A 27,844-nucleotide genomic window follows, 5' to 3' on the forward strand; every position below is an offset into this window, starting at 1 on the left:
GTTTTGGGGGTTGCTTGCAATATTTTTATGATAGGGAAGAAGGAACAGATGAATAGAAACAAAGAAAAAAGCAAAAGTACAGCCAAAGATTCTTAAAGGTTGTGGAGAAACAGTAAAAAGAGGCAGACAGTAAAGTACCTCAGAATGAGAGATTTCTGGGGGAAAAGCAAGAGGGGAGCATGTGGGAGTCATTACAGAGAGGAAAGTGGAGGAGAGAGATTTCTGAAAGCTACCCTCCATTCCTACTGCAGCGGGACTTTTAATCTAGGGTCAGGGAGAAGAGGAGTCTGGGCCTGGAAATTAAGAATAAATAGGGTGTTCAGAGAGGATGGCAACTGATCAGTATGAACACTGATGCCTTTCACCATAGCACTGAACTGAGGTCAGTGTGACCCACTCAAAGAGTGCAATTTGCCATCTGGATGGTGCTGACTGTCTATTCCCAAGTGCAGTACTGGGGTTAGGATATTTGCCTCAACTCTGCCTGAAAGTACTTGAGACAGCTGGCACCAAAATGTCCCTCCAGTTTCACCCTTCTCAGCAGAGGACACCCATAAAACTGTGATCAGGGAGGACCCTCAGCCTGCTACTGCTAGCACTGTAGGTTGCCCTAACCCAGTGCCCATCTTCTCTTCTCAATCCCTGAACTTAGAGGAAGGAAGAGTCCCCCAAGAGCTTGCTAACAGCGATGCCAGTGTTTGTTGCAGAGCTCTTGTGCCTCCCAAACCCCACTGCTCTGTCCCTATACACTCATCATCCCTAACAACGATCCTCCCCAATTGTCTGGCCCAAGACTTCATCCAGCTCCAGCTCTGGTTCCCGCTGTAGCATTTTCTGCTGCAGATCAGTGTAGAAGTCGACTCCCTCAGAGACTGAAAGGAAGGCCTTGCCTCTGGGCTCATAGTAGCTGCTTATTTGCTGTAGGAAGCACTGGTGGTGCTGAGGCTGATCCTTGAAGCTCCCATCGTAGCCCTTGATGTGGTTCCTTTTGAACTCCAGTATCGTCTTGGTGTAGGTGTTGAGAGTGGTGACAGCAGAGGCCATGCAGCAGGTAAAGGAGGCCCAGGCCATGCTACCAGAGAGACACAAAAGAAGCACATGCTGTGAGAAGCCAGGTAGGGTAAGGAATTGAACACTGTGACACACCCTGATCTTCAAGGCAGAAGCTGCTGGGCATGGACATGAACTAGAATGACTAAGACTCATAGAATTACAGTTCTTGGGGGTTATCCCACCACAAGATCCTTCTTAGATCAGTGGGTTAAATACTGGTCATCCCTGTCACAGGGAAGGGAAGGATACAGGGCAGAGGAAAAGGGCAGCAGGGACATCTGTAATTGGTCAGAGCAGGACAGCACAGCTTAGAAGCAAGTTCTGTATTACAGGGCTGCTCAGTGTCTTCCTGCACATGAGGCTTGTCTACTTGAGTGTAACCAGATCACCATGCTGACATTTGATGTACATGGGTGGTACATGGCACTGGAGTGTTTAAGTCTTAAGAATCAGTGTGGTCATCATCAGTACAGCATTGCAAATCGAACCTACACTTTCTATGGACACTTGAAAGGGTCATCCAACTGTTTTTCAAGTCAGATATGTCATACCAGCTGTTGTTGGCTACTTTATCCTTTAGAGAAAGGCACCCTGAGCCACCTGCTTTTTGCAGCTGCTCTTCCTGGCTCATAAGTGACACCGTGGTCTATCACCCCCTTTCGCTCCTTCCTGCATGTAGTATCATCTTAAGATGACCTTGGCCTCCAGTGCAGCTGCCATTGTACAGCTGGGCTAGCATTGGAGAAGATGGTGTGACTGCTGGTTGTGGGCTGGGCTGTGTCCACATCTTTAAGCATATGTCTAGATTTGGTGTTGCAGGAATAGGCCCTTTGGACATTGCTTAGTGAAGATGCCAAACCAGCATGCAACTTACTAAAACTGCAGAAAAACAAGGCATGTTTGAGAGCATCATCACAAGTGTGACACTGCCCTCTGCACACAGGGAAGAGCTGAGACCAAACAGGGCAAACCAGCAGAGGGGCAAACCTGATTAGTCAGTAGGGTTGAAGGAAATTGTTTAGGTGTGACCCCATTGTTTTGCCAGTCCTTTGGTAGCTACTCATTTAAGTAACTCAGCAACTGCTTATTAAAACAAGGGATAAGGAAAAGACAAGAGATTAGTAGTAGGAGAACCATATCTTTGGAAACACAGAAGGTCAAGAAAGGAGGAGGAAGCAGGTGGCATGGCTGAAACCCAGAAGGCTGGGGAGGTCAAGATGGCTTCAGAGCTCACGTACTAGAACGCCCAGCCATAGTCCCATGAGTGCGGTCTCCAGTCCTCTGGTCCCAGATTAACAGTTGCCTGGAAGACTTGACTGTACATCATGTGGGCCACCATCCCAAGGAGACCTGGACACAAAAGGCAAAGCAAATAAGTTACAGCAGGAGTCAGAGCAGCATACTTCAGCCTTGCATGGAAGAGGAGGCTCTCCTGCTTCTGTGATTCCAAGCCTACAGTAATAAGCTTACCTGACAGCACCGAGGAGACAGCAGCAAAGGCATTGAGCTTCATCCCACAGACAGGATTGCCAGTATGCAGCATTTCCACTGTCAGGAGGATGAAGCTGATGAGCAGCAAGCTGATGTACAGCATCTCTGATCCCAGCGACAGCCACAGGATTCCTGCCAGGAATACAGGATGAAACCATGTTCAAGAGAAAGTACCCCCCTTTCCCAGCTCAATCCTTAAAGGATGTACTTTGGGAAGAAGGGAACAAAGACAAACAATAAAGACCCAAAAGCAATTGCCCCAACCTGTGAGCGAGGACTCAAAGAGTGCTGAATGGAATAGTGTCTGTCACAAAAGATGGCTCGGCTAGTCTAGCATGGCAAAGCTGAAAAGAACTAAAATGCCATCTGTGAACAAGTCAACATTATTCATAAACAGCAAGGAGGAAAACGGGGGAAAAGACAGGGGAAGCTGTTGAGTATTAGCATAAAACCTAGTGATCATAGACTGGCCACAAACACATCTGAGCTCTAATCACAGCAATGTAAGCAAACAATTTTTAACCTGGGACTCAACTAGTTAAGAACTATATGGTGCATCCACAGCTTTGTCAGGACCTGGCCTCTGGAATTCAGGAAACCCCTTGCAAGCCAAATCCCCAATTAAAATGAAACACATTCTTTGGGGTCGATAGCCAGCTAGGGCAGTAACATTCACCACTCACCCTGCTTCTTGAACAGAGTGCAGGTACTTTCATGCTGGGATTTTGAGTGGGATTTAAGTGATACCACAGTGCACAGCTGAGCTCAGTTCTACAGCTGTGCAGTAGAACTTGGAGGAGAATGAGAACAGGCATTCTGTAATGTGGGGCTGTGGAAAAGCACAGGATTCACTGAGGAAGAAACATTAATCTGACAAATGAAGCAGCACTGTGAACACTACTGTTAGCAACTATTAATGGCTGTAGAGGAGACATTTAGCTGAGGAAAAGGAGTGTGAAGAAAACCCTCATTAATGTGGCACTGACTTGAATACTCAACATCATTAGTGCCATAGAGTCACCCAGCTCTTTAGCAGAAATTGATGAGCTGCATTCCCTGTTTAAAGGAGCTGGCTTGCTTGCTGCAGCACCATCAGGGAGAATAGTTCATTAGAGATCAGACTGCCAAAAGTATTCTGAAGGTTTCAGGCACCACACATGCACAGAGACCTCTGCATCTGGCCTTTCGTTGTGAGGCCAGGCTCTCCACAGATGCTTTGTAATTTGGTCTTGTAATGTTGATTATGATTTGTGGAGCTGCTCTGCACACACTCAGCTTGGCCAGCCAAGCCCAGCCCACAATCAGCAGTCACACCACCTTCTCCAGTGCTGACCCAGCTATACAATGGCAGCTGCACTGGTCATCTTAAGATGATACTACGTGAAATTATGATGATACTACATTCTTACAATTCCTCAGCATTTGTTCCAGCCCTTGCTCTCATGGCTTGAACGCTGACACTGGCTCTGCACCCCAGACCTTTCCCTTCACATACATACATCCTCTGAAATGACTTGCCTTCAGCCTCCATCTCAGGGAATAGTTAGCAAGCCCACACCAGTTGAAAAGCTTTCATTGAAATCTCCATAGCATATGTATACATACATTGAAGTATACTGAGGTCATCCACAGGATAATTCGAAACATGTGACAGTGACAGGAGGGATGATCTCTCCTACCCAAATGACGTTTTGTATTTGATGAGGCAAGGACTTTACCCTAAAAGGGTAACTTTCAGGTGTCCTGTTCACTTACCACAAAGTAAGAGATGATTCAGCTTCTAGACTCACCACACTAGACTTCACCCAAACTGAAGCACTGAGTTAACACGCAGCCTATGTGGGAGGGACTGCGCTCAGGTAGCATCCACCTCTTCCCCCGGACTACAGCAAGATGACAAGCTCTGACTGGGAAAGTTACTAGATGAGAAAAATCCCACTTCATATGGGAGGGGGTCTGAGGTTTCCAGCACTGATTTCACAAATGGCGATGGTTTACGCAGATATCTGGGTCAAAATCTTTGCTCTTTTAGCAACCATGAGGCCAGGATTTCATGCCTGGCTCTTTGGGAATCTGCTGTCCTCACACAGGCAAAATGTTGTGGGTCCCCTGTTTCAAGTAGACACACTGGGCAGCTACAGTGAGATATGGGGATTTGCTCTTACCTCTCTCTGCTGGTGGTGAAAGCTCAATAAAGCTGCGGCATTTCTCTTCTGAAACACAAAATCAAAGCTATTAGTTTACAAAACAATGCAGGGCACATAAGGGAAAAAAAAATATCTTCATCTCACTTTCTTTTCAGTGCATAGATCCAGTCATCCCTGAGTCCAGCCATCAGATCTTCTCACCTCTGGTCTTTTTCTAACTATCTTTCCAGACTTTCACAGAGGCAAAGTAGGGAAAGGCAAAGTCTGCCTGGAAAACTAGAAATTGCCTTTCCAGAAAAAAACCTTCAGCAATTCATAAACCTTATGAGCCTCTGCTGAATATAAAAATTTTTTGCTACTCATTGACAACATTACTGATGGTCAGGTCTATTAGGAGTGCAGTTTATAACAGATTGCAGACCCACACTTCTGCTGAGGATGTGAATTCCCACTCACCCCAATCTCAGAAGAGCAGTTCTAGCACCGCTTCTCAAAGAACAAAGAAAAAAAAAAACAAAAACAAAACCCAAGCTTCCCACATAAAATACTTCATGACAGAGATATAAGTCCCTCTTCTGTGGCAGAGATCATACAGAAATATGATCCTCTGTCCTCACATATTAGGCATGCTATTTCGACAAATTGTGGTCATATTTGCTTTGTTTTTTATGTTGGCCAGGCACAAACTACTGTCTTAGCTGAGGGTCCATCATTATTATCTGTAAGTTTCTCTTCCTGCATACTGCATTACTGCATTTGAGGGTCCTCTCCTCTACTTGGCACAATATTTTCTCCCAGACATTTCCGTTTCATATAAGAATCTCATTTTCCTAATTTCTATCCCCAGTTCTAATCTTTCCAAATCTCCTGTGTTACTTCTGTCATCCACAGCTCTCAGGATGCTACCCAGTTTAGTGCCATCTGCAGTTCTCATTAACTTGCAGTTTGCTACTTCACCTAGAACTTTAATGAGGATATTCAGTAATGGCTCATCTAAACTGATCCTGAGATTAGCCTCAATAATTAAATCCTTTCTGCAGCTCGGCTCAAACTCCTTTTGTTCCTAGTAGCCCCTTTTATATTGTTGTTGTCTATGCACTTGCTTCAAAGATGTGCCATAGTGGTTGGGTTGTACTTGATTTACAGGAAGCAGGAGACTGAGACTGACTGTGCTCTACCCCATGCTCTACCCCATGCTCTGCTGTGATCCAGATGTAACATGCTCTCTGTGTTCCTTCAGGCATTGGGGTTATCCCAGGACTGCCCAGTGGCCAGATAAGTCTTTTAGAGAAATCAGTCAAGGCATGTACTTCCATTCCCACAAGCACCATGGAAACACACCTCAACCCAAACACCCAAACCAGTCCCAAATAAACATATCTCCTTCTGCAGCCTGTCTAGAAACCCTCACAACAATTAGCAGCCTGCCCGTTAGGACACGAGAGTTTCAAGCACATTCCCTTCTGCTCCAACCCCTGCTTCTGTCTGCTTTTATTCACCAGTTATTTATTTTCAAACTCTGACAGCAACAGATAAGAAAATTAGAAATGTTCTACTGGAACTGTGGCTTGCTTAAAGAAGATGAGACGTTTGTCCTTGGAGAGAGCTGAAGAGAGGGCAGTGGGCTCAGGGGAATGGGCCTGATGAAAGTGACTTTCATCACTATATCCTTAGATGCATATCTTTCCACTGGCCACCTTCTGGGTCAGTTCCAATCCTTGATGTGTGTGCCAGGCCGTAAAGAGCATCTGTGCACTGCAGAGCATCCACCTGTAAGGGTGTAGCACAGGTTCCAGCAGAAGGACTTCAGTAGATCTGGACAGGAACAAGTCAAGGGTGAAGGGAAGCACTAAAGGGTTCTTGTACAACCAGTCCTTAGCACTTCAGGATTTACAGTGCCAGTCCCAGGTGGTGAAAAATCACAAATGAAACCTGTCACAACATCACAAGAACATCTAAAACCAATTAGAATATTGCTGCTCTAATCCTCAGGTCAATTTGCCTCCTACCTTCAGTTTCTCTGGGTTCAAATCCTCCAGTTTTTCTCTGTATCTATAAGTAGTAATTCTCTTTCTCTCTTTTGTTTTTTTTTTAAGAAAAACCCAGTCTCTGTTTAATAAAACAAAACCTCTCTGTTTGGTGTTTTAAGGACAACACGAACTAATGCAGTCCTCATGGTGATAGCTAAAAATTGACAACTCTACATAAAATCACTGTACTTAAATTTTTGAGAGGACATGCACAAATTTACCCCGGAGAGCATGAAGTAAGCTATGTGTAGGAATGGAAACATGGGGAAAGGGAAAGGAGGGTCACTGAAGTTCCCATCAGGATGGACAATGCCATCACAAAGTCACTGCCATCACAACCACCATTTGCATTCCACAGCCCTTGTTCTAGACTGAAGGGCACACTGGAGACAACCATTCTCCTTTTCCCCGCTCTGTGAACATTCCAGTGAAGGACAGAAATATATCAAGCACAGCAGTGCACAGGGCTTTTGCCATCTAGGAAAATGAAGAAGACTTTTCTCCCAAGTGTTGTCAGCCTGCCACCTCTCAGTTTCAAACTCCTGTGGATTAAATGCAAGGGAATAAATTGTGGTTGCCCGAGCAAGACACTACCTGGCCCTTCCATGCTCTCTTCACAGGAAAGCCACATCCCTGTGTGGAAGTATCTGAAGGCAAAACGGTCATCTCCAGTCTCCCAGCTGTAGTGCACCACATCCTCAGATGAAACATTGCTCGTATCTGCATCAGATGGCATGGGGACACCGATGCACTGGGTGGCTTTGCTCTTCCCACACAAAGGTTTGGGCACTTTCTGGGTCCCGGTGCACCAGTAGCTGCCAAGCAAGGCGGTGGTGGAGAGGGTGAGAGCCAGCAGGTTCAGGATGACAGCCAGGAAAGTACGGTGCAATGGCAATCGCTTCAGCAGCTCCATCTGCAACACACAAATGGGAGGGACCGTCACACCAGCCACTTGTCCCACCTAGCCTTACAAATCCCAGCTTTTCCCAGCATGCATCTGTGGGGAGGGGCTATGAGGACTGTCCTCCTCACAACATCCCAACAGCTCACTCATCATGGCAGAACCATTTCTTGAAAGCCAGGGCAGTGGATCAATATGTAAGCTTTGACCATTTCAAAGTATGCTGAATATCTGTACTGGGTAAGAGAGGGTCATCCAGCAAACATAGCAGCGCTGAGTGCATTGAGGTATCTGAGGTATCTAAGCACATGAGCAAAATGAAAAAACATCATATTTACTCCATCTCAGAGATGACAGAAAAAAACTGTTAACCAGCTTCATCAAACACCACAAGTTGCTCTGTCCAGCTAAATGAGAAATCTTGCTGCCAAGTGTCCCAAAACACTTCTTCAAGCAGTTAATTACTGACCCTATGGAGGTAGAGAGTATAGTCATTTCACAGTGGGGAAAGGCAGGAAAATGTTCCCGTATTGCTGAGGGTCGTAGGACACACACGAAAGCAGTGGCCTGCTCAGAGGAGACACCCAGCTATCCAGACCTGGCAGCTCGAGTTCAAACCCCGGAGCAGCACCTCCCACCTGAGCCCTGACTGGCACATCAGAAATCTGGTAGGGTGGTGGGATGACAGCATCTCTGCTCTCACACAAAGTGCCAAAGGTTGGGGATTTTTTATAAGAGCAACCATTATCACAAACATTTTTCCCAGTTTCATCTCATCATTAAAAGTAATTCAGAATGCAGTTTGGGAACCAGAGTCACGTGGACTTTCCCACTCAGAGGAAAGTTTAAGACCTTAGGATTCTTGCAAAACCCTTCACTGACTTCTAAGAACCCCAACCTATCACTCCATGGATTGATTAGGTATCATCTACCTACACATCAACTTTCCTGTAATCAACGCATGTCTCTTCCCACGTGGCACTCCCTATGTTTGGCACAGCTTCATCCAGATACTCCCACTCTTTCCTATTTATGACTCAAAATCTATTTGTCCACAAATAGATTCAGTTTGTACAGACATTGCCTGCTGCTGGTCCTCTTCACTTAACACTGGCTGACTCACCCAACGTCGAACGTGTGAGAAAGACCCAGCATTCTGCGGACACCACTATAAATAAACGATACAAGAGCAAGCTTTGCATTGTTTGTGACTGCACCACAGCTCAAAGTGGTGCAGTTAGAACCGTATTTTCTGCTAACCAGCAAGCTTGGAAATGCGGTCAATAAAGATGGTGCTGAAGCTCCTCTTGAAAAGCAGGACTTCATTAGCATGTCATCACACTGAGAAAGCAGTACCTGACCCAGAACAGCCTCACTGAAAGCAAGAAAATACTCAGCTCCTGAAAATTTCTTGTGTTGTTTTATGCTCTGGCTTCTTTTGTCTCTTCACCAGGGCATTTCGTTCTTGCAGCAATGGAAAAGCTGCACCCTGGAGATGGTAACATCTCAGTGATTCCATAGCTAATGACTTCTGTGATCTGAAAGCATGTTGGATATCACCATTTTTGCAGAGCAGATACCTACTAGGACCAGTTTTTGGCTAAGGTTTGTGGCAAATTTCTCACTGAAAGCTTTTTCAGTGGAAAATTTGGCTTATGACTGAAAAGGAAATTATAGATTAAATTGTTCTCCTCAAAACCATGATTTTCCACCTGAAAATAGAAACCTTCAGCACACAAAGTTTTTCATATTTTCATCAATGCTTGATTATAAGAATTTCTGTCATGAGGTTTTGCGCTGTTTATGCTTTTATTTTAAAAAAAATCCACTCACAATATTGACAAAAATTATCTTTCTAATTTAAATCGTCAATAGTGGAAAAAATGTTCTCTCCAGTTGATTTGTGACAGTAGTTGAAAGGCCATATAATTTCAAGAAAAGTGTTAAGGAAAAGAAAAAAAAATACAAGAAACAAATAAGTCAGAAGAAGGAAGTGGATCAAGAATGCAGAGGACATAGGGAATGAGAAGCAAATCTGAACTACTTCCTGAAAACATTGTCAGAAAAGCTTCCCTCCACAAAAGCTAAGCACTCACTGACAATAACTGACTATTAGTATCTAGATAGCCCCAAAAGGAAATAGAGCTGAATTTACCTTAGCAGCAAGTCTTCAAAGTCCTGTTAATTTGATGATGAGCAGTATAGAAATGGGACTCACGCCTTGTCTGCTGTTTTGCTCATCTCTACATCCTCCAAGAAACCCAATTGCTGCAAAACCCCTTTCTCTTTTGTCTTGTCCCCTCCTCCCTTGCCTCCTCAGTGATTATTAAATGCTATCCCTCTGATCAGCAGCTGTTTTGTGGAAAATGGTCATTTTGTAATCCACAATGCAATCACAGCACAGCTGTTCTGGGAGATTATATGGGAGGCGATTGATGCTGCGGGTTGGGATTAAGTGGAGAACAGTGACCCGCACTGACTGAGTAGAAAGTTTCTTTAAAACACAGAAATAGTCCCCATGCGGTGGCTGTTTGGGAGCTTGTATGGAGTGAGCTGGCAGATCTTTGGCTTCAGGGAATAAGTGACCTTGGTTTGGAAACCCACAGCAGCCTTGTCATCAGGTCACTCCTGTCTCAGAAGAATGGCAAAGTCTACAAGCCTCCCAGCCCTGGGATATCTTTCTGGCCAGACCTGGCAGTTGCAGAAAGGGGAGAATATAAAAATGAGGAGAAGGAAGTTTATGCAATTCCATCTGCTCTGAGGACTGAGGATTTCAGTCACTGAAGAGATGCCAATGCAGCTCTCCCCATAGGCACTGGAAATTCTGGTGCCAAAAGGAGCCCCTTAGCAGAAGAGCTGCTGAGTGGCAGACTGGCACCATGACTTCACCATCACGACGGTGTTGTGAAACAGTGACAAGTCCAGTACTCAAAGGATGGGAGAATGAGGTAGACTGTCTGTGTCCCGTGTAGTCGCAGTTTTACCAAAATGTGAAGTTCACTGGGAATCCTAGCTCCCAACAAGTTAACATTGGATGAATTTGGGAACCTAATAAGGAGAGACAGAGATTCACACTCATCCAAAGTCCCCTCTGAGCTCTTGTCCTGAAAGTTTAAAGGCTCCCACAGTATCTGAAGGTGTTGATACCTCTTGTTTGGTATCAAAACTGTGAGAAGTAAAAATGACATCACCTCTCATGAGAATGCACTGTCACTAGAGGGCATGGAGCAGAGCTGCATTGAATCAAACTGCAAGGGAGAGGAGCATCCCAAAGGTACACATCCTGTCTTCCCCACAAAGGCTTTGCCCAGTGCTAAGTGGGTGAGACTACCACCATCACTGGGAGGGAGCAAGGCAGATTCCCTGCATGCCTGCCATGGTGCTCTGCTGGGACAGAGGAAACCAGTGGTCCATCTGCTCTCATCGCCCCACTTCCAACACCAGAGCTCAGAGGCTGGAGGTAAGTGTAGGAATAGTTCTGGGTGACAGCACAATCTGTGACAGCCCCATACAGCATAAACAGCAGACAGAGCCCACATGTTCATGGTCCAGTATGTGGGCTGTGCTATCCCAGGCTCCTGACCCTTCCTGCCCTGAGCAGAGCAGGCAGTGGCTCTGTGGTTAGTGTAATCCCAGTCACTGCATAAACTCCTCTAATTCAGATAATCATTTTTAAGACGGACTAACTGAAAGCAATGCTAAATGTCTCTGTGCTCCGTGGACTGCCTGCAGGTTTTTGATTAATAAAAGGTTCTGTTGAAACAGATGTACTTAGTTTATTGAAGTAGGTAGGATAACAGCTGATGCTATTTAAAAGGAGAGTGCATTTTTTTTCTTTAATTGTTCAGTCTGCATCTGGGCACCCTAAGTTTGACTTCCAAATGCTTAGTAAAAAAAAAGCCTGGTTTACAGGCTCAAGAATAAATAAAGTCCATCCCTCCACTGATAATCCTTAATGTTAACACCTTTGTAATTTTAAGATTGATGAGAATATCATTAAAACCCAAGAGTCTATGTCAGTTTCTAAAGCTGGGATCATGGGATCATGTCATATATATTGATGAAATGAGACTGAGTTAGTTTTATATGGATAAGAATTCAGGCAGGTAAATAAATTTATCAGAAATATACTATGGTTTCAAAATATGCATATAGCAGATTTAGTATTCTGAATAATGGCAGATATTTATCCTTCCAGAAGATGGCAGTCTTTCTCTGGTCTTCTTTTTGTGAGTCTCTACTGCTCGTGTGTGTAACGGGGGGAAGCAACACCAAAGTTTAGACTTCTATTCCTTCCCTTGAAATTTCCCCCCCACCTTTTTTTTTTACATTTTTATAAACACAAACTCTTTACCTTGACTGTGATATGGGAGGTAGGTCCTTCTCTTGGAGTTATCTGAGCCTGGGAACACTTGAAATCACTGAGGAAAGCAAAGCAAGATGAATGAATGCAAGAGCTTAACAGGCATTTGCTCCACCTTCTGCCCTGCATGGAACTATTCTTTCTAATACTTTTCCCAATATTTTGTCAAGTACCATATTAACTTTCCCCAGACCATTGCACACAGCTCATAGAACACCAACACCAGAACATATTTCCTAATGTTCAACAATCTTCCTTTAGCAAACTTCCCTTAGCAAAATTATGGGGGGTTTGTTTGGGTTTGGTCTGCATTTTGGTTGATTCTTTTTAAAATGTCTATTCAAACCTCACTCTAATCTGACCACTTGTGGAAAGAAAATCAAGATGTATCTGTCTCTCACCCTACTGTGTGTGTTACAGTTTTCTCATCTTTGTATCTGATATTTTCCACCATAACTTGGCTTGGCTAGAGTTTTTGGATGTCTCTTTCTCTTTGAACTCAGCAGCAGCCAGTCCCTGGTGACTTGTTTAAAATTCGCCCATTGAAGTGAATGCCCATAGCAGTTGACTTCCTGTGCAATCAGCCAAGCCCTCGGCTTATAGAAACAAAATAAGGAAACAAAATGCAGAGCATAAGCTTAGCACAGCACCTCTGTGGCGATTGCCAACTCTAAAAAAGCCCAGGCACTTACAAGTGATGCATTTTTATCCTGGCTCTATCACTATCTACACCCTGGCTTTGGGTGTATCCTGTCCCAAAGCGATACACTCATCTCCCAGGGATGTTGGTGGAAAAGAAGGGCAAGAAGACCTTACCAGATAAGGCCCAAAAGTTGCAATACTTAACTGGCAGTTTTCAAGAGGCACACAGCTCTTCATAGCCCCCCATGCAGCAATCCTCCAGGGATATCAGGGATCATATGCTGTCCTGACATTGGCTCTTCAGCTGACCTGAAGAGGAAAAGAGAGGAGGAAGAGTGACTAGTTACACCCATAAAGTCTCTCTGTGAAAACTGGACAAAGACGGGCTAATACTCACCCCTCATTCCACACATTCCTCACACATGACACTTCCCACTGCTCCTGTTTTTGCTGTTTCTACAGGAAGATCATTCAGTACTGCAGTCCCCTCCCTCACTACCACATAGAAAGCAGGATGTCTCCCGAGTGACAGTGACTGGAGAGAGCCAGACTTCTCAAACCCAGTGACAGACTGCAAATGCCAGATTTCTCCCTGAGCTCTGAATAATTCCACTCAGATTGTAACCTTTATTTAGCTGTTTGCATGATGCATTAACTCTTGCTCTAAAAATGACCTCAACAGGCATATTTTTTCTAGTCTAAGCACATTTAAAGGTGAATTCCATTTTTAAATATGAACAGCTTACATTGTTAGACATCAAGACTGTGGCAGAACAGAAATAAAGATTGAATTGGAATAAGTAAATCCATCTTAAAGATGAACAAACAAGTCCATGAGTTCGGACCTAACTACTTTCTATTTTTCTTCTACTTTTTTTTTTCTTAAAAAAAGACTTACTTGGCTGAATTTTTTTTCCTAATCTTCATGGTTATCAACGATTCAAAAACCACACAGAAAGCAGATATGAAAAGAAAAAAAATCAGATGCAGCAACACAGACTTTGAGGTCTCAGTAGAAATTCCAGGTGTTACAATTTCTGAATAAGAATTATAAGACTATACATTATATATAAGGCTAGGGGGTTGCTTTTCACAGAGTACTTAAACTCTTGCATCTCTAGGATGTGTTCATCTGAGCACACAGAAAAAAAAGGTACGTAATTTAGCTAATCATAAACTGTAAGCAGACAAGAAAGCCCACATAATTTTACATAGATCTGTAAGAACATTAAAGAGGAACCAGTCCTGAAAAGGGTCCATACAAACCCCCAAGCAGATAACCACTTACCTTATCCACTGCTCACTATCCTCATCTGCTCTTCTGAGGCATCCAGTGAAAATACCACAAGGTGATTATGGACTACCCCACTGTTTTTTTCTCTCTGATTGAACAGGTAGCAACCAAGAAATGCCATAAGATCTGACCAGATGCTTTGAAATTTACCAAGTCTGTCATCTTATTGATGGTTTAATTCCTTCTGAGCTCGCTAAATCATCACTGCACCTTATATCAGCCGCAGGATTGGCAGGGTGTCCACTTCTGCAGAATGCATCTTTGTAATTTGGTAGTCCTGTTTGTGAAAATTGTTTCTAGTTAAAATCTACCACTTATGGGATCTCAGTCTGTTACTATACAGAATCACTAACACCCAGACTCAATGACTGTCACAGGCTCACAGAATTTTTATCATCAAGAGGAACCATTATAACAACATTGTCTTATCTCAGGGGTGACAGAACCCACAGAACTTTGGATAATCACTTCTAGTGGTACACAGAACTCCTACTGGAGCTACAGCATGTATTTTATACAACTAAGTGGTATTGACTGTGCATCAGAATATGATGGAGAACCCATCACATCCTTAGAAAAGTTATTCCAATGGTTAATTAACCTAATTTTTAAATTTTGCTCTTGGCCTATAAGCACAGTGTCTCCTTTAGTTTTCCAACCTCATCAGGTTGCTCCAACACACAAATAAATAGCCACTGAAATGATTTCCTAAAAACGTTATTGTAAGAGTCACAAATCAATGCATTTCATTACAGGCACTCAGTGTGATTTAACCAGCTGGCTGATGGCCCAAATTCCTGGTTCTGTACTTGGCTCTGACACATAATTTTCCCCTCCCATCGGCCAAGTCATTAGTGGTGCGTTTACACTGCAGTCAAAGCAGTGGCAGTGATGGGGAGTAAACACTCAGTGCTTGTTTTAATCGGGTCTTGCTAGGAATTTCACTCCAGCAAAATGGAGCACAATGCAGGGTACAAACCTCAGCCCAGAAATGGAGTAAACTGTGCTGAACTCCGCATTGCCGTAGCTGGACTGATACTTCAAAAATAGTTCTTGTTTCCATACACTATATAGTGGGGTGTTTGTAGTCATTCCCACAGATACAAATCTACAGCACAGCTGATCCTTGTTGATGTTGGAATCAGCGCAAAGACAGTGAGAGACATTCTGTTTTTATAATGACAAAATTCAAGGATCTAAAATTAATCTGTGCAAGCAGTACATCACATGTGCAGGTGATCTTGCAGTCAAATAAATGTTTTGTATGTTTTAAAGCAAAAAAAAAAATACAACAACACAGTTGAACCACACTGCACTTTAGTTTCACACATGGAAATGAGAAAGGCAAGCAATTGTTCTTTACTTCAATTTACCTTTTCCTCCATTTCACCATGGGGAATCAGAATAAGCAGAGTTAGAGGAAGTCTCCAAAGATTATCTAGTCAATCCATCTGCATCAGTATGACCTAAGCACCCTGAAGAACTTCAAGCCTACTGTTAAAATTTTCTTCAAGGGAGTTACTACTCCATCCTGGATTGAAGTCCCTTGTAATAACTTTTTTCTGATCAAATCACAATATAGAACAGAAAACTTTCCATCTCTGCTAAAGGCCAGGGTCTCCATTCCACAGCTGATTTATTTATTCACATGGATCACCCTCTCAAGGCCATTGGAACTACATGGTTTACTAAAGTTATACTCACGTGCTAGTATTTGAGGAACCAGTGCCTCAAAGGAAGCCCCAAAGCTAGCAGGAGAGGTTTGGAAATCTAAAAGAGTGAGTAAGACAGAGAGTTAGCTTTTTTGAGGCGAGACGTGGGAGGTGTTTTCGTTCTTTAGCTATTAAAAACTCCTTGCTTTGGGAAGCGAAAAATAAGAGGGGAGAAAAAACTGGGAGGGGAAGGATTAATGAATAAAGAGACAGCAAGGCAAGAGATGCAGCAAGCAGAGTGGCTAGAAGGCACAAGCGAGTTTCTGATGGGGCACACAAGCTTCACTGATGTGGCAGAGATGGTAGCAAACACAGATCAGAGGAGTCAAGGTCTAATATGCTGTCTAAAGGGAATAATGAAACCACTTTTCCTTACAGTGCTGAGCAGAGGGGTTTTGTTACAGTGGGTGCTTTGAAAACCATGGTGCTAGATATTACAATTGCACCTTTTATATTTCTAGATGTCCTGATGATTCTTCAGGACATCTTTTTCTTAGATTTAATGAGGATTTTGGATTCCTTTCAATTCCTTCATGGCATTTTGGAGCTGTGGCTTCACAGACAGTCCTGCTGTCGAGTGCCATCTCCAGTGCTCATGAATCCCATGCCCTTCCACGCTGTGGTGGGCAGGATGCCGAAGCTGCCTGTGCCCCTGGGAGGAGACAGGTCAGGACAGAACAGCAGTGACACAAGTCTGGGGCCCTGGCCACATGCCTTGGATGCCCAGTGGGAGTAGGCAATGCCGAGAGCACATGGTGTCACTGCCCTGGGTGTGGGATCGATGTAGCACGTGTGTGTTGTAGCCAGGGAGTTCCAGGGCACCCAGGCTTCCCTACATGTCCTGAGGGAAAGGAGTGCCCAGGTTGGTAAATACACAAACACAAAATATTTTGGAGACAGCTAGCAGAGAAAATGGGTGTGTGCCTCTTTTCTGCTGTATTTCTTTGGTTGGCTTTTTTTCAGTTGTGGTTTGAGTTTTTTTCTTTTCTCTCTCCTCCTCCTGTCTCTGTACCTCCCTGTTTCCTCACAGCCAGGTTTCCGCATGCCTGGGCAAGCCCAGTTCCATGCATGGAGCAAGGACGTCAGCTCCCGAGGGTGACCCTGGCCATGGGCAGGAGGGGTCCATCAGCAGTGACAGCAACCCGGGCCAGGGGAGGCTGGAACAAGGTGACCCTGCAGCCACAGTCAGAGGCCTTTGGGCAAGTACATTGTAATCTGGGTCTTAAATCATGTGCTGTTATTTCCATCAGGACCACAGTAAAAAAAAAAAAAAGATAAAAGCCTGTCCTTCTAGCCCCCATTATTTTTTCTGAGCAGGCTCAAGCTGCAATAACTCAAAAGTTCATCATTTAGCCAACATTGGGTGGGACTTGGTCAGAGATGACAAAAAATGTGTTCCTGACAGAAAAAAAATGTGGTTTATTTTAAAGCAAGACATTATTCAAAAGGTGGTTTGTTGGATTTTTTTTAAAGAAAAAGTAATTACATTTTTTTAAATGTATATAAAACAGAATATTCCCTTTCAGCCTTGTTCTCAGAAATAGCTAAATGGTTTTGATTGAAATTAAAAACAAAACCAAAAAGAACCCAATAAAACTACTGAAGCAGACATGAGCTAGAAGATGTTGGCTCCAAGTTTGGCAAAGACAAAAGCAACCAAAGCCAGACCTTGTGATGGAACGTGTCAAATGACTGTTATAACAAAGAGGCAACCCTACTAGCACTGTCTTCTATGTTCTGTGCACCCATTAACATGCTAACCTCAACATTAGTGTTTCCCAGGTACCCAAGGACTATAATTGTTGAGCTTTACGACTCAGTATTAAGCATTGTGGCTAAACAGCTTGACTGAACAAGAATTATTTGCCATCACCTGAATAAGGTAAGCATGAAGGAAGGAGAACATTTGGCTAGCGTGCTACCACAGGCAGAACGTAAAGAAATTAGGTCAGGCAGAATGGAAAGAAAACTTCAGAAACCTCTTCCAAACACTGAAAAGCAATCCTCTGTGGAACACTTTCTCATGGGAAGTAAAGGATGCCAGACTGGATAATGCACTGGAAAATGTATTGCAGGCAAGAATCTTGCAGGAACTGGGCTATGCAGGAATGAGATGATGGATTGGATGAGCTAGAAAGACTTTCCCATCTCTAATTTCTATGATTTTTTTTTAAATTTGCTGTAGTTTGCATTGCTTGAAATTCCTTCACACAAACTACAGAATCTCTGAGTGAGGCACAATATGAGGCTGGGGCAAGAGAGGTGGGTGTGTTTCCTGGATGACACAAAGAAAAAAAAAAGAAGCCTGCAGCCTGGAAGAGGCTGTGAAACTAGAAAGACTGGCTGGAGAGAACAGGAGGGAACACAGCTCGAAGGGGCTGTGTTCATGGGTGAGACACACTGAGGACACCAGGGGTGAGGATTAAGGATTAGGTCAATGTTAAAGAGGGTGGCTTTGAGAGAGCTGTGGCAATGCTTAAGCATGCTGCAGTCATTCAGCACTGGGTAAGAAGAAAGGCTCAGTTCCAGCTCTCTGCATGACTCTTCCCAATGGATTTTTGAGTTATCAGAAAATTTTGATTAGGGTCTTCTCTCTCACCCTCCTTCTCTTTAAAAATAGAATTTTCTGTTTTGCTTTGGTTTGAACTCGGCTTTCAGAGGGTTGGATTAAAACAGGGATTGCAGAACTGGTCTTTCACTCCAATCCAGTGCTGGACAATAAATACCCTTAATTACTGCCATCAGTCTTGAAGACTCACACACAGCTTTACCAATGCACTGCAATCCTGACTTCCAAAATCCCTAGCATTTCAGTTCATGACTGGATGCTGTCACAGGTCAGCCACTCCCCTTTCAAAGCAGGTCACTGGCCCGTGCTACTGCCCTTTAATATTTCTTGTAAATCCATCTGTGTTGCAGTCTTAAGGATGCCCTAGAGTTCTGCTAATGAGTATCTGAAGTATAACGTGTATTGAGCAATTTTCAATCAGCCCAAGGAAAGTTCATCTGTCCTACTGTACCACATTTATTATTCCAGTCTTGGAACACCTCTCGGTCTGGGCTAATACAGCAGTCCAGGATAACACCTCCCTCTGCAATCATCATGCTCCAGGTTTGGTACAAAGGTGATGTGTGAAGTGAAGTACAATATTACTAAGATTCTCAACAAAACCATTCTGGAACTTCCTGGTATTTCTTTCCACCCACAGTCTATTACAGACCTTAAATGTGTGCTTCACAGCTTTGCTGGAGCAGATCTGCTGTTTCCTTCTCCTCATATTAAAATTCATTTTATAATTATTAAATGAAAATTAAAATCCATAGTGATTGAACTTCCCCATAGTCTTTCATGGCCATTTTTACATCTGGTTTAACCTCTGAACTGAAGATGTGGAGAGACTGTTCTTTCAAAAGCTGTAATGAGGTCCTCAAGAGGCTTTGAGATCCTCTAGAAGAGAAGAGCCACTGATGTCTTCTTGTTGTTGCTAAAGAAAAAATCTGTGGGTCACAGATCAAATCTGGTAAGGTACAAGGTGTCCCAGACACCTTGCTTCCTTGGGGATGTATCTGGGGAGTGTAGGCAGGCGTGTCAGAGGAGCCATACATCCAATCTGATCTTGTTTATATTATTTCCTAATGGGAAGACTCCTCTACTATCCCTTCTCCACCTCCTCACTCCCAGGCTTTCACTGGGGTCCTGACTCACACTCGGCTCACTAGCCCAAAACGTACAGGCAGGGAAAGTGACTTGATGCCTGCAGGATCTTATCCAGCTTATTGCATCACTGCTTGGAAAATAGCCACGGCTTGGAATGCCTATGTCCACCCCCAAAAAGCTTCTCTCTCTTTTTCTGAGCCCCCATAGCCCCTCTCAGCTACTCAGTTATGTGTAGGTGCTGAGACTTTCCACAGAAGAGAGCAGAGCAGCAGGGAGTGCAGGGAGTGCCACTTCAATCTCCTATCCCAGAGGCAAAGATTTAATCAGGTGCTTTCCACAGAGCTTAGGGCTCCTAGCAGTGATGACAGAGAATAGTTTTCTTTATGATCATTAGGAGATTCTCACAGAGGCTTTCCCTGTAGTGAACACACCCTTCAGGGATACAGGTGCATCTGCTGGACATGGCAGATACCTGCTCTGCCCCCGTGCACAGCATTCACCCTAGGGCTCTCTCCTGCCCACACTGTGGCCATGGTTTCTCTTAAATCTCTGTCTTTCTAGGGTGACATCCAAGCTGGACTGAAAGACTTCAAATGACAAGGAATTTATTGTCCCTAAACTGTTCCACTGGCTAACCAACCTCACAGTTTGGAGACCACATCCTACTTCTAGATGGCATTCAACCGCCAGCCATTGAGGTGACTTCTCTATTACAAGCTGAGCAGTTCAAGCCATGCACAAGCCCTGACAGGCAATTTTCTGTGTTGTTAAACTGTTAGCATGCTTCATGGCAAGATTTGGCTTGTGGCAGCTAGTACTCTGAACAACAGGAGGGTACTCTCCTAACAGCAGGGCTGAGTCTGACAACATGGATCAGGGCATCATTCCTAATGGATTACTTGGGCAATCTTCTTTAGGGCAGAAGAAGTTTTATTCAGACAGATGCTGTGCCACTTGCCCTGAGATTCAGAGAACTAGCTCTGGATTGCTTTATTTACAAGTGTAGGTGTAACCTAGATTTCAACAAGACCTTTTCTGCCAGCATTGTTTACTATTAGAAATCTATCTCCCAAGTGAAATATTTGTAGAGTTTGATTAAGTAAATTCTTAACTTTCTCTTATATAAACTACATTTTGAGTCCTTTCCAGTTTTTAGCATCCTTTGAGAAATTCAAACAGGAAAACAGAAGACAGTACTCCAGCATGATCTCACCAGTCATGCCTGTATTTCAGGCCCTTCCCAGCTTGCCTTCCTCTTAGGAGTGTAGCACAAAGCACAAGCCCTCCTATCCTGACCTGTGTACCTCATTTCCGTGTCAGGAATCTTACAGATGTGGGCTAACTGGATAATGTCTCCAATCTACCTGTCACATCCAAACCCACACTTTGCTATTAGAAGGTAGCCATGGCTTTTTGTCATTTAAATGCACCTGAGATCCATCTGTGCAGTTTGAGCTGACCTTACTGTTGTTATCCTCCTCCCTATTATTTATGTGACGTGCAAATTATGCCAGAAATTAAATTTTCCTGATAAATTAGTCCAGTACTGTCAGGTTAAAAGTTTACATCCACAGGAACCCCACTAGAAGCACTTGCTGATAACAGGATCTCCCCTTGGCAGTTGCTTTCTGAGGTCTAATCAGTGATACTCTTTCCAGCGATGCAACAGAGGTGGTGGTGGGTTTTTGCCTCTCACTCTGCTATCCACATGAAGGTTTCTGCATCATAGCCCATGGACTCTTACATACCACAGTCTTGATCATTACATCATAACACAAAAAATAACTACGACTCAGTCTCTCTACCTCTTGTCTCTATGATCACAGCAAGGCTCAGTTATTTCTTCACAGGGGTGTTGGTAAGGCCAAATCAGGGAGCCACTGCAGGACACTTGGTGATACAAGTTAGGTGAGCAGATAGACAGAGCCACTCTGTCACTACACCTGCACTCATTGACTTGGGGATACACTGATGCAAGCTTTGCTCTGTTGCAAAACAAATACTACAGAGTTTCAGCCTCAGGTGTGACACAGCTGCCACTGTGCCTCAGCACACTTGTCACTACTTTGCTAGGCAACCATCACAATATGGTAATGGCCTGTCAGTATACCACAGGAAGGTCACAAGGCCGAATCTTCAGCAGCAGTCTCCAGGACTTCCTTTGTTGAGCTCCCCTTGGCCAAGTAGCCAAGGAAAAATTCTCTTCAGCAAGCAGTATTTGCCTGAATAATAATAAAAAAAAAAAGCCAAAAGGGACAATAAAAGCCTCAGCCTGCTTTGCAAGCTCAGGTGCAATTTGCAACCATGAGCCTAATTTCCCAGCCATTAGAGTGTGTTTTTCTCCATATCTGTCCTTTTTTCCCCCCCAGACAAATACTGCACTCTCTGTAACATGGGCAAAGTTTTAGGGCCTAAATCCAGTCCCCTTGGAATACACTGTACTTGCCACACTGGAAGCTTATTGTCAGTGCAACTCTCCCCCCTGAAGTCTTACCCCTGACTGGTAACCTCTACTGGAGCACTGCCTTCAGCAGAGAGCGAGGTGGCATTAAGTGCTGAGCACTAGATAAAGCCAAGAAAGCAGGAGTCTTATTGTGCTAACCCTTATCTCCAGAAACACCTTTGACATGTAGAATGTTTGTTCTAAGTGATTACCTGGGTGGAGAGGTTATTGTTGCATAAATTATTTACTTTTAAAACCACAGTTATTTGCCTCCACCCTTCTCACCACTGCCCTGTGTACCCCAGCACTAACACACCTTAGCATTTGGGAACACTGGAAAGGACTATAAAGAGCACTAGGAGTATGGCTGCTCTAGGATCCATCTGGCAAGGAACACAGATGTTCACTGGAATCAGTCATCAGCACAAGAGCAAAAAAGTCATCTGCCTCTGCTGTAAGGGCTACTGGGCAAAGTAGCCCCAGGGGAGCAGGGGGCACCAGTGAAACCATGTGAAGTAAGACCAAGCCCGGTAGAAAGACATCAATTCCTTTACCTTTGCCTTTCTCTGCCTTTGCCAGATCAGAGGCCAGGGTGAGCATCAGTTAATTAATAGCCCTTGAGGACACGTTTTTGTAGTGAATATGGTGGTGGTGCTAGGTTGACAGTTGGATTTGACAATCTTAGAGGTCTTTTCCAACCTTAATGATTCTATGATCTATGAAATAAATACAGTCTTAGTCTTACACAGACCTCATACACACTGGGGATGTATTCCCTCCCATCCCTGCAGGTGAGAAGTAGATCTGGCTCTCTTCTCCTCATGCTCTGTGCATCTGAGACACTCAGCACCATTCCTTAACAGCTGCCTGAAAGGAGCAAGGAGCAGAATTGAATGGAAAGGAATGGGTTTAGATATACTGGTGACATTGCCACCACCACTGCACTGATAAGAAACACCTCACAGTGTTTAGGAGAGATGGAAAATCAGCACTGGATTACTGCTTAGAAGGAGCCTATGTTCCCTGAGATCATTGGCAACACTTGCATTGTTTTTTTCATGGTGCAGGGTCACACCCATAGTATTCATCCCAGACAAAATAAATTCATTTCCTGGCCTGCAGTGTGTTCTGCTGTGTCCAGTCTAGTTTTGGAGATCAGAATTGACAGGCTTCCAATACTGGGTTTCCCTTAGGAAGCTATTCCACGCACCAACAAAAGTCAGTTGCTAGCAAAGATTTCCTGATATTCAACTGAAAATTTCCTTTCTTTCCATTACAACAGCTATTTTCTTTTGGATCTTCTCCCTTAAGCAGTGTATTCCACTTGCTTCTGTCCTTTCAAGAAAAAGTTTCATCACCATGTATGTGTAGTGGGCTGACCCCAGCCAGATACCAGGTACCCACTACTAAAGCCGCTCTCTCACTCTCCCTCTGCAACTGGACAGAGGAGAGAGAAAAAAAAAACAGCTAAGGATTCATGAGTAGAGATAAGAGCTGGGAGACGTCAGTTACTGATCACCTTCATAGGCAAAACAAGACTCAAAGTGGGGATAGTACTTATATTTATGACTAACAGGATAAGAGCCAAAGACTGAGAAATAAAGCAGTCTTAAAAACACCTTCCTCACACCCCTCCTTCCTTCCATGTTCTTCCTCCTCCCCACCAGCGGTGCAGGGGGATGGGGAATGGGGGTTATGGTCAGTTGTTGTTTCTGCCACTTCTCAGAGAGAGGAGTCCTTCCCCTGCTCCTGTGGGGTCCCTCCCACAGGAGATAGTCCTTGATGGACCTCTCCAGTATGAGTCCATCCCTTGGGCAGCAGCTCTTCCCAAACTGCTGTCCTGTGGGTCACTCCTCCATGGGGTGCAGTCCTTCATGAATGAGCTGTACCAATGTGGGTCCCCCACAGGGGCCACAAGTCCTACCCGGGAAAAACCTGCTCCAGTGTGGGCTTCCCTCTCCATGGGCTGCAGGTCTCTGTCAGGACTCCGCTCCATCCTGGGCCTCCCACGGGGTCACAGCCTCCTTCATGCATCCACCTGCTCCAGCATGGGCTCCTCCACGGGCTGCAGGTGGGTCTCTGCACCCCAATGGTCCTCCATGGGCTGCAGGGGCACAGATGCTCCACCATGGTCTGCACCACAGGCCGCTGGGGCCACAGCTCCAGTCCCTGGAGCACCTCCTGTCCCTCCTTCTGCACTGACCTTGGTGTCTACATTGTTATTCCTGTGTTCTCACTCTGCTCTTCCCTGGCTGGAATTTCTTCTACGCAACAATCTTCTTTTCTTAAATATGTTATCACAGAGGCATTACTGTTACTCCTAATTGGCTCAGCCTTGGTCAGTGACAGGAAGTCTCCTGGAGCCGGCTGGCATTGGCTCCATGGAACAGGGGAAGCTTCCAGCAGCTTCTAACAGAAGCCACCCCTGTAGCCCACCTCCCCCCACACCAAAACCCAGCCACAGAAACCCACTACAGTATGCAAGTCTAGCTTCTCAGAAGAACTACCAGTCCCACTGCTGCCCTGCCCTGGTTCACTGCCCTCTCAAAAGGAAGCACGCTGTTTGCAGTGCTGGGAGCAAGAGCCAGATTTTCAGCATTATTAAGAAACCACAGTTCCAGAGCAATCTGTAGGAGCTACAGCTGTGACCATCTCCAGCTGCCCACAGCAGGCAAAGAGGCTACAATCCCAATGGGACAGAACGGGTTGCCTCCAAAGGCAGGTCTTGCTGCTTCTGATGACAGCCTTGTTATCACCAGAAACAGAATAATTGAGGTGTGAAGGTCAGCATCAAATGTCTAGAACTATTCCCCATAGTATCCAAACTGAAGAGAAACAAGAAAAGAAAATGTTTTTCTGTCAGGCAAATCACTGTACTCTGAAACAGGGACCCGGATTTCTGTGATAGCCACACTAGTGATGACTATTGCATTTCAGCATCACACTGATCTCTAAGGTCAGTGATAGCTGCTTAGATTTCTGATCAGAACCTCGTATGTTGGGGCACTAGCTTCTCAGCACTGCCGAAGGGCAGATAACAGTAATAATCATTAGTAATAATATGGTTTGGTTTGTTTCCTCAGGCTGTTAGAATAAGATGTCAGTAAGAATAATGAGCATTTTGCTTGCCCTTTATACCAGTGCAAATTTAATCACAGTGTTACAAAGGTATTCATTTGGGTATATGAAGCCATAGAGTCACTAGCTTTAGGCACAAGCAGCCATATTCCCCAAAATACGAGTCTATTCCAGTTGTTCTGGTGACTGTATCACACAAAGAACAATTCTAACTTGAGAAAAGAAAAAAAATAGTCACTTGCTCGCCAGAGCTATTAACCCCTTGTTTCCTCAGGAGACTTATCAGGGAAATAGTCATAATATGTGAGTCAAACTGAGCTAGCATGTAGGCCAAATATGGCCCAGATATGTGCAGACCATTAAATTACATTACATTTATGGGGCAGCCTAGAAAGCTAAATTGAGTCAAACAAGTACCTATAAAACTTGTCATGGTTTAAGTTGCTCTTGTTCAGTACTTTACTCCTACCTTCTCCGCTTATGACGCATGAGCTGAACAGTGCCCGTAGTAGTATGACGTGAAACAGAACAGCTTAAATCATACCCTGCAACAGTTAACTTTTCAAAAGGGGAATGAAAGGATGGCTTTAATCTCTCAGGGGTTGAGGATTAGAAAACTGATACAGCTCTACTAAAATATATTCTTTCAACTCTTGCGTGCATGGATATACACAATACATCTATTCTTTTCAGAATAAGGCTCGCTCACTTTAAGAGTAAAAATTTAACAGCCAGCCACGAATGGTTCCCAAATTATACTAACATAGAATACAGCCTCTCTAGTCTGTTCAGATTTGCAATGCAAGGAGGAACACCAAGGCGGATGTTTCCAGGCAAGCAGGCACACAATATGAGTGCAACAGTACCTTAGTGTGATGCCAGAAGATAAGGTATTTGGACCCATTCAGGTCCCAGAGATCCAATACAGGGTGAAAAACCTGAGGCTATTGCGCAGCCAAACCAGTGGATTCCCACAGAAAAGGCACAGGAAGCTGCTGGCCCTTATCAGGACATAAAAGCAGACAGAATCCCATTGAGAAACAATCATGACATCCCCCTCACTTTTTTCTTTTCTTTTTTTTTTTTTCTTTTTCTTTTTATTATTTTAAGAAAAAGACACACCTGTTTCCTCTATGCCAAGCCTTAAATTCCAGACCACCAGCTCAATGAACTTTGTCCTATTAGTCATGACAGGGGCATTTATGACAACGATGAGTGTGGTTGTAAGCATTGTAAAGCACTCCATAATGCTGTCATAGAAGAAACGCTATACAGGCTAAACAAACCCAGCGATAACAACTAAAGCTCTGTTCCAAGGTATTTAAAATGGAATTAGAAATTATTCACCTTCCTGGCAAGCAGGGGGTCACATTAAAGCAATTTACTCTAACTCGGCAAGGAGGATGCAAGAAGCATAAAGTTTTATTCTTCAGTGGTGGAAAAGTTACCAGGAGCCTGGGTGAACTGCTCTACAGACAAAATGCAGCCCAAAGGCCACTGACTGAACTGTTTGGACAAAATCAGTTGTGGATGTTGGAACCTATGTAATGCTTCAGCAACTTCATTTAACTGTTGCTGGGTATATGACCTGGACCTTAAATCTAGCAAATCCAGGCATGAAAGAAACTGAACTCAGATACTTGCTGGTTTGTGTATTGTTGTGTTTCAGGGGATTTGAGGGCTGCATAGGAAAAACAGAGTTACTGCACGGGAAAGGTTGAGGCTAGTCACACCAGTGGAGGATAGTGTGCAGAAGAATAAACACCCCTTTCTGAATTGCTTTCAGTGTGCACATTTGGAAACCTCAAAATTAGGAAGCCCTAAACCCAAATCTAGAAGTCTCGCACTTGAAAAAGGATGTAGAATCACAGGTTTGTTCACAGGCTCCCCTCACAAAGCCTCTTTCTGCCATGTATTTAGACAGAAGGTTACACGGATTGGATTTCAAAGCAAGGAATGTCAGCAGAGATCTTCCAGCTGTGAATGGCCTCCAGATGTGGGCTTTTCTTCTCCAGTCCTGGGGGAGGGGATATAATGAAATGGAAAAATGGGCAGGCAGGCAGAGAAGGTGGAGTCAGAAACTGGGCAGAACAGAACAGGGGAAAAAAGCGGGACCATAGCTGAATGGTTCAGGACATGTATCATCTTAAAAGCTGTAGTCTCTGAGAAGAGATTGGCCATCAGATGACTTGACAGGCACCAGCAATCAAGGCATTTGAAATGGAAAAGGCCAAATAAACCAAAACATAGCTTTGTTTGCAGAGAGAATATTCTCCCACTCACAGAGCTGTGACAGGATCTTACATTGTGAAACACCTCCAGAGAGGTTGAGGCTAGGACAGCTTGCTGGTTGAAACTGTGCTAAGCCATAACCAACATGTTTCTCTTACCAGCACCCCAGAGTCCTGGACTTGTAGCTAGTTATCTTTTCCTCCACGAAGATTGTCTGTGGACAGCTGATATCTCCTTTCAGCTTATTCATGCAAAATTATTCTCCTCTATTGAAATTTGTCCCCAAGAAGTGAATCTGTGCAAGCTGGAAAGACCAACACCCCGGAGAGAAATTTTACTCTCAGTTATTTCTGCAAATATTCTACTCATGGCTGCAAATACACAGAATCCAAATTTCATTACTGATACAAAGCTTGGCATTTCCTGCTTGGAAAGGTGTAACTGTTTGGAACAGACAGCTAGGGCATATTTACTGCTCATTCAGCAAGGGAAGATTACGTCTCTTCTATCTCCTAAATATCTAATGACATCCACTGCCCTGGCCAACCTAACAGGAAAAACAATGTTTTCTTCATTTTAAGAAAATTACCACAATCTTTGCTTACTTTCACTCAAAAGTCCCTATTTCTGGTTTATGGTATGTCCTAGCACACCAGTGCAAAAAACATTAAGAATTTCTATAAGACATGTTGGCTTTCCATCTGGAAGTTTGTTCTCTTCTCCAGCTCACTGGTTCACTTTCCACTTCTCCTGTGATATATCATCAGTGGTCAGATGACAATTTAGGAAAATAGTGTAGG

At 44.1% G+C, this 27,844-nt stretch overlaps 2 protein-coding genes across 3 annotated transcripts in view; one reads left to right on the forward strand and one right to left on the reverse strand.

Annotated features, from left to right (window-relative positions):
- Positions 1 to 56: 56 nt before the first annotated feature.
- Positions 57 to 14,180, reverse strand: GSG1 (germ cell associated 1). Its single transcript, XM_017827704.1, has 6 exons — positions 14,166 to 14,180; positions 7,316 to 7,634; positions 4,710 to 4,757; positions 2,524 to 2,676; positions 2,292 to 2,403; positions 57 to 1,072 (listed from the first exon to the last, which is right to left on the reverse strand). Exons 1-6 carry the CDS (start codon positions 14,178 to 14,180, stop codon positions 760 to 762), a joined length of 960 nt encoding a protein of 319 aa, XP_017683193.1. The 3' UTR covers positions 57 to 759.
- An 11,485-nt stretch (positions 14,181 to 25,665) lies between these two features.
- The window catches only part of EMP1 (epithelial membrane protein 1), a 28,105-nt gene continuing 25,926 nt past the window's right edge, over positions 25,666 to 27,844 (forward strand). The window contains exon 1 of one of the 2 annotated variants that reach the window (XM_017827571.1): positions 25,666 to 25,702. The gene's annotated coding sequence lies outside the window, so the exon portion shown is untranslated. Of the gene's footprint in view, positions 25,703 to 26,070; positions 26,130 to 27,844 lie in introns of those variants that run through there. The other variant, XM_017827570.1, reaches the window with a different exon arrangement.

The sequence above is a fragment of the Lepidothrix coronata genome, unplaced genomic scaffold, assembly GCF_001604755.1.
Source record: "Lepidothrix coronata isolate B3197 unplaced genomic scaffold, Lepidothrix_coronata-1.0 Scaffold141, whole genome shotgun sequence".
NCBI lineage: Eukaryota > Metazoa > Chordata > Aves > Passeriformes > Pipridae > Lepidothrix > Lepidothrix coronata.